This window comes from Dryas octopetala, chromosome 8 (genome assembly GCF_963921425.1).
Source record: "Dryas octopetala chromosome 8, drDryOcto1.1, whole genome shotgun sequence".
NCBI lineage: Eukaryota > Viridiplantae > Streptophyta > Magnoliopsida > Rosales > Rosaceae > Dryas > Dryas octopetala.
This window is the reverse complement of record NC_141373.1, coordinates 8,918,317-8,925,049: the sequence shown is the minus strand read 5'-3', so window position 1 is coordinate 8,925,049 and position 6,733 is coordinate 8,918,317. Positions and strand designations below refer to the sequence as shown.

The window sequence follows — 6,733 nt, the reverse complement described above, 5'->3', positions numbered from 1 at the left end:
TTAGGTAAGATTAGTTTGTCATCCTTTATTCATTAATAGAAGTTAATTCCACGAATTAAGGGCGAAAGGTCAAGGTCTTTCATTTGCATTATTTATTCATTTTTGTTGTTGTTTTTTCTTTTCTGAAAAGCACGAATACCCATCTATTAAATTAATATCCACTTGAAAGCTAGCTCTCCGATGCTTATAAAAAGCCCTCACACTCTCACTAGAAAGCCACAGATAAATTAAGCCTGATTAAGCAGAAAAAAGAGAGATGGGCTTTCGATTCATCATCATCTTCTACATTCTCTTCTTAGTGGTAATAGTTTTCATCACTTTCTCACTAAATTAAGCTTGCTACTACTTTTTATCATAATCTTACACTAACACTACTTACTATAAGTAACTAAAGCTGCCCATCGGTCGGTTTGGATCGGTATTGGGGCTTACCAAATCAAAACCAAAAAGTTCGATATTTTCGATTTCGATATTTTTCAGTTTCGGTACTTTTCGGTTTGGTAATTTTTGGTAAACTTCAATTTTCGGTTCGATTTCGGTAATTTTGGTATCGGATCCTTTCAGTTCATTTTCGATTTACTTCGGTATATCTTCGGTTTATTTTTTGTTTACTTCAGTATATCTTCGGTTCATTTTTGGTTTAATTATAATAATATTAATTATTATATACCAATATAAATTAAAATTTAATCAAATATGATGCATAAAATATAATGTTTGATGAATATATATTTGCACAAGTAGTATTGGTAGTTTAGTATAGTACTAGTATTAATTGCAATAATATTAATATTAGTAATAATATATACTAGTATAATTAGTTTAATAATATGTATTAGTATATATCCTATTAATTTAGTATGAATATATACCGATAAATATGAGTAGATATATACAGGCTCCTTCTATTGAGGTATACCTCAACTTATTTATGTTGAGGTATGACCTTATTGGGGCCCACACAAGTCGTTTTGTGTTGATCCGAACCGTTCGTAAGGATCATCTTCATTGATAGATCATCTTTGCAAAAAATTAGTCAAATCGGAAATCATTTGCCGATCTAACTTTGATAAAACAAATGGACGGTTTCATAAAAAATATTTGGTTCATCCATTTATTTGATCAAAGTTAGATAGGTAAATGATTTCCGATGTGGCTAATTTTTTGCAAGGATGATCTATCAATAGAGATGTAGAAAATGAACGGTTCGGATCGACACAAAACAACTCGTGTGGGCCCCAACAGGGTATACCTCAAGATAAATAAGTTGAGGTATACCTCAATAGAAGGAGCCTGTAGATATATATATGCATTACTTATCTAAAGATGAAATTTTTATTTTCCTAAAAATAATAACATTTACTTTATTAGAGAATGACTTTATATCTTAACTCACACTTTTGATAATATTAATATGATAACATTATATAATTATATTTTCTTATAATTGTTTAAAATATTAGTAGTTTAATATTTATTGTACCACTAACATAATAGTATTATATAAGTATATATAACTAAATTTCGGTAATTGTTTCAGTTTTTTTCGGTATATATTTCGGTTTTTTTGGTAATAATCGATTTGGTTTTTTTTAGTAATAATTTTCGGTAATCGATCGATTTACCAACTTTTTTTCGGTTTTTACCAAAATCAAACCAACTTTTTTCGGATCTTTTCGGTTTCGGATTTCTGATTTTCGAATTGTTAAAATCGGTATACCAAACCAAAACAATTCGGTCGGTAGTTAATCGGTTCGGTAAAAATCAAACCAAAGGGCAGCCCTGTAAGTAACTATGCACAATATATTATTATTTGCTTTTGTATCTGTGCATAGTAATAACTATCATTAGTTTTAGAACTAATTACCTAGCTAGTCTGTCACAGCTAGTGCAATGTACGTACAAGTTTTTTTTGATAAATAAATAGTGTTTTCTTTTTTTAATCAACAGCCAAAGTGGTATTCATTAACTAGCGTGGCAAAATATATTATGAGTTGTTTGACAGTGTTTTTAAAAGGTTTAAAAGTGCTTTCAAATAGTCAAATTTTATTTATATTTGGCAAAAAAAAAAAACGATTTTGGGTTCTAAAAGCACTTGGAAACGCTTCCAGTTGAAGCACTTGGTAGGTGCTTCCTTAGGAAGCGCTTCCAAGTATATTAACAAGAAGCACTTGAATTTTTTTCAAAAAAATCTATGATCGAATTTCAAGCGCTTCCTACATTAGCACTCCCAAACAAGCCCACATCTTATATATATATATATATATATATATATATCTTTTAGGAGGAGTACTAAATTAGGACAAATTCAAGTGGCCCTCCTCCATCCATATATAAGTTGTCTCACAACATAATATGTTTTGGCTGTCCATGTGTTATCTATATATTAGAGACACTAATTGTTTTCTCAAACTTTTAGTTACTCAATGTTTTACATATGTTATAAATAATTAAGATTCAAAGAGTGCCTAAATATAAATAGATAAAATATGTATTGCCACATCAATTGAAATTTTAAAAATTAGAATACCATTTGGTGTTTTTAGTACGTACTTCAACTTTTAGTTACTAACTAATATAGGAGTACTTAATAGAATAATAAAATTATTAGAAAATTATGATTAAATACAAAATCTCAATAATTTTTTAGTATAGCATGAAAACCATATAATATTTTAATTAAACTACCAAATTTAAATGTAGTTTTTTAGATTAGATCACAAATATGTTAGCTTCTTTTATTTGAGCCTTTTCCATTTGACATTTTTATCCTTTAGCTCACATATGATGAGTATTAGTTAAAATTTATAAGGTTTTGACAAAATTGCCCTTGAGACTTTTATATTATCTTGAAAATTTAATAATGTAGTCTCAACTTCACATTTAGTTGTGACTGTACGACACTTACAACTTCAAATTTAGTTGTGACTGAACAACAGTTACATCTAAGTTGTGAGACAGTCACAGTTAAGTTGTGACTTAGTTGAATTTTTTTTAGAGAAATTATACTACAATATAGTATAAATAGAGGTCAAAACAATACTTTTACTCAAAATAATATATAGTATAGTGATATGAGTTGTCTCTTTCAATTTACCAAGACAGTCACAGTTAAGTTGTGACTGTATTGATTTTTTTTTAAATACAATATAGTATAAATTAATGTAATATTTGTGATGTAATATTATTTTTATTTTTTTTATTGTAGTGGCATGTGATATAATATTTGTAAATTTTAATACCTTTTACTTTATTAATTTGTTTGACTTTTCAACTAGTACCTAATCTAAAATGCTATTTAATTTTGGTATCTAAACTAAAAAGTTATTGAAATTTAGTAGTTAAAATCAATAGACCTTAAAATTATTTGTACTAATTTTTGATTGCATCAATAATAAAAGTGAGACCAGCGACTTGCTTAGGTAAGACTTAATTGTATATGTAAGATATGTAAGATTGACTAACATATATATATATATATGTATGATTTACTGTTTAATTACAATATAGCTAGTAATAAATTGTCGTCTCTCTAAATTACTTTTTTCTTTATACAGAAAAGGGTAACATATACTCTCTTTTTTAATTTGAAAAAAAGGTATTAGCCTTTTTCTTGGTAAATATATTACTCAAATAGAGACTAAGTAATACTCCTTTGGGAATCTGAAAATGTCATTTATATACCTATGTTACTTTAAATAAAGTTGATAATGATTTTTTTTATTTATTTAAAAGAATGGAATCAAATTTAGGACATTTTTCAACAAAGTGGAGAATAACAACATTAGACTAATAACTAGTTGGCATTTTGATATTAAATTTGAAGACTATATAATATAGTACACATATTACCCCACTTTCAAGTTTCAACTAATCCACTCTCATTTCACTACGTACTCACATCTCCATTTTACCTCTTTCTACTATCTACTTTATCTCATTGCACGTAAATTGCATGTGTAGGATATACTTCTAGTATAATTAATAGATAAAGGCATTTTTGTTGATTCTAGGTATTTGACTATTTTTATCAACAAATTAATGCAGTAAGAATTGTATATATATGGTGAAGCACATATATACATCTTTCACACTTAAATAGAAGCATCTGAAGCTTTTTAAAGGTTTTAGTTTTACTTGGATATATCTATATATTTATTATCGTTTTCATCCTCATTATTAATATATGTTTTCAATTTGATCAAAATCATGTTCAACTACTAATATTGGTGCCTCACAAATTCAAATCATATAACTTTTAGTTATCAAATTGAATATTAGTTTATGATAACTTTGGTTATCCAAGTTAATTTATGACTTACTTGACAATATTACTATATATATAATATATTATAGATGTCGATGAATTAAAATAGGCTTTGAGTTATTCGTGTCCCCTCCCCCTCCTGTCATTAGCTTATCTGAGGTTGACTGCATTGGCTTGACTAAGCCCAGATCTGTTTGTGGCTAGTTTTTGTGTTTGTTGGGCTTGAAGCCCTCCTTTCTACCAAAAAATAAAAAATAAACATAAATAAATTGTATAAATTGTATAAATTATGTAATATTATTCATGACTATGTATATCCAAATATAGAGTAATCTTTATAGTTTTTTTTTTCCAATTAATTAAGCTTCACTTATGTCACCATGTATCAAAATAGAACCCTAATTTTTACTATTTCTTATCATTAAAATGTAGTGTCGTGACGCCAATGGAGCAAGGGATGTACCTATCAAAGGTATGAAAGAAGTGGAAGTGAGCGAGCCTTACATGACAAATTATGGAACTAAAGAAAGTACAAAAGAAGCTGAGGAGCCATATGTAACAAGTTACATTTCCACTTGGGAGCCAAAAGAAGGAGATGCACCCTACGTAACTGCATATGGAACCACACCAAAAGAAGTAGAGGCTTCTTACAAAACCCAATATGGAACCAAAGAAGGCATAAAGGAAGTTGAGGTTTCTTACATAACCCAGTATGGAACCAAAGAAGGCACGAACGATCAAGACGAGACTCCTTACATAATGGGTTATCGAACCAAAGAGGGTCCTTACGTAGCTCAATACGGAACCGAAAAAAGTACAGAAGAAATTGAGACTCCTTACATAAGGAGTTTTAGAAGAGAAGACACCAAAGAAGTCGAGACTTCTTATGCAACGAGTTATGGAACCAAGAAAGATGTCGAGACTCCTTACGTAATGAGTTACAGAACCAAAGAAAATGTTAAGACTCCTTATGTAACGAGTTACGGAACCAAGAAAGAAGTCGAGGCTCCTTACGTAACAAGTTACAAAACCAAGGGTGAGGCTCCTTATGTAACAAGTTATGGAACCAAAGAAGGCACAAAAGAAGTCGAGACTCCTTACGTAACGAGTTATGGAATCAAGAAAGAAGTCGAGACTCCTTACGTAACGAGTTATGGAATCAAGAAAGAAGTCGAGACTCCTTACGTAATGAGTTACGGAACTAAGAAAGAAGTCGAGACTCCTTACGAAACGAGTTATGGAACCAAGAAAGAAGTCGAAACTCCTTACATAACAGGTTACAGAACCAAGAAAGAAGTCGAGACTCCTTACGTAACGAGTTACGGAACCAAGAAAGAAGTTGAGACTCCTTACGTAACAAGTTACGGAACCAAGAAAGAAGTCGAAACTCCTTACGTAACGAGTTACGGTACCAAAAAGACGAAGTGTAAACCTCACAAGCATATGCATGTGCATCCACCTTCCCAAGATGGAGCAATGGAACATGAACATCATCACATGCATACGCATTCATCGTCATCTCCAATGGATCACACAGAAGCATTCAAGCAAGGCTTTTTCACATTTGATGACTTGTACAAAGGCAAGATAATGACGCTCAACTTTCCCAAACAAGACCACACTCCTTTCTTGCCCAAACAAGTAGCCGATTCCATTCCATTCTCAACTCCCCAACTCCCACACCTTCTCCAACTCTTTTCAGTTCCACATGATTCCCGAGACGCCAAGCATATGGCGTACACACTCGAGCAATGCGAGATGAAACCCATCAAGGGGGAGACCAAGTTCTGTGCCACATCTCTCGAGTCCATGATGGTTTTTGTTCGCAAGATCATTGACTCATATGGGATCAGCTTCAACATTCTCTCTACCACCCACCCCACAACCTCAGCTGCCATCACACAAAACTACACCGTTTTGGAAGAGCCCAGACAGGTCTTGACTTCCAAAATGGTTTTTTGCCATCCGGTCCCTTACCCTTATGCTGTTTTCTTCTGCCACCACTTTGAGGGTGACACCAGGTTCTTCAAGGTTGCATTGGGAGGTGAGAATGGAGATGAGGTGGATGCCGTGGCTGTTTGCCACATGGACACATCTGATTGGGACCCTGACCACGCTTTGTTTCGCTTGCTGGGAATCAAAGCCGGTGCCTCCTCTCCAGTCTGCCATTTCTTCCCAGAAAACCATCTTGTTTGGATTAATCCACCAACAACAGCTTCTATGTGAGTACGTAGCTAAGTAAGTTAGTGTGCGTGTGCATCATACGCCGTCGTTTCATGTGTGTCTAATAAAGATAATCACCAAGTTCTTGTACTATAATCATGCATGCATACATGCATTTAGCTTGGTAATGTTGTTTTTCATTATCGATGTGCTGGCTTTTTAATTTGCTGTTGGTACGTACGAGCAAGTGTCGTGTTAAAGACACCTCGAGCACTTGGAGGTGATCTTAAATTATGTGTAATC

At 32.2% G+C, this 6,733-nt stretch overlaps 1 protein-coding gene across 1 annotated transcript; it reads left to right on the top strand.

Annotated features, from left to right (window-relative positions):
- Positions 1-256: 256 nt before the first annotated feature.
- LOC147276927 (uncharacterized) lies at positions 257-6,493 on the top strand. The gene is made up of 4 exons (XM_086255581.1): positions 257-301; positions 4,700-4,739; positions 4,794-4,994; positions 5,130-6,493. Exons 1-4 carry the CDS (start codon positions 257-259, stop codon positions 6,491-6,493), a joined length of 1,650 nt encoding a protein of 549 aa, XP_086111707.1.
- Positions 6,494-6,733: the final 240 nt, after the last annotated feature.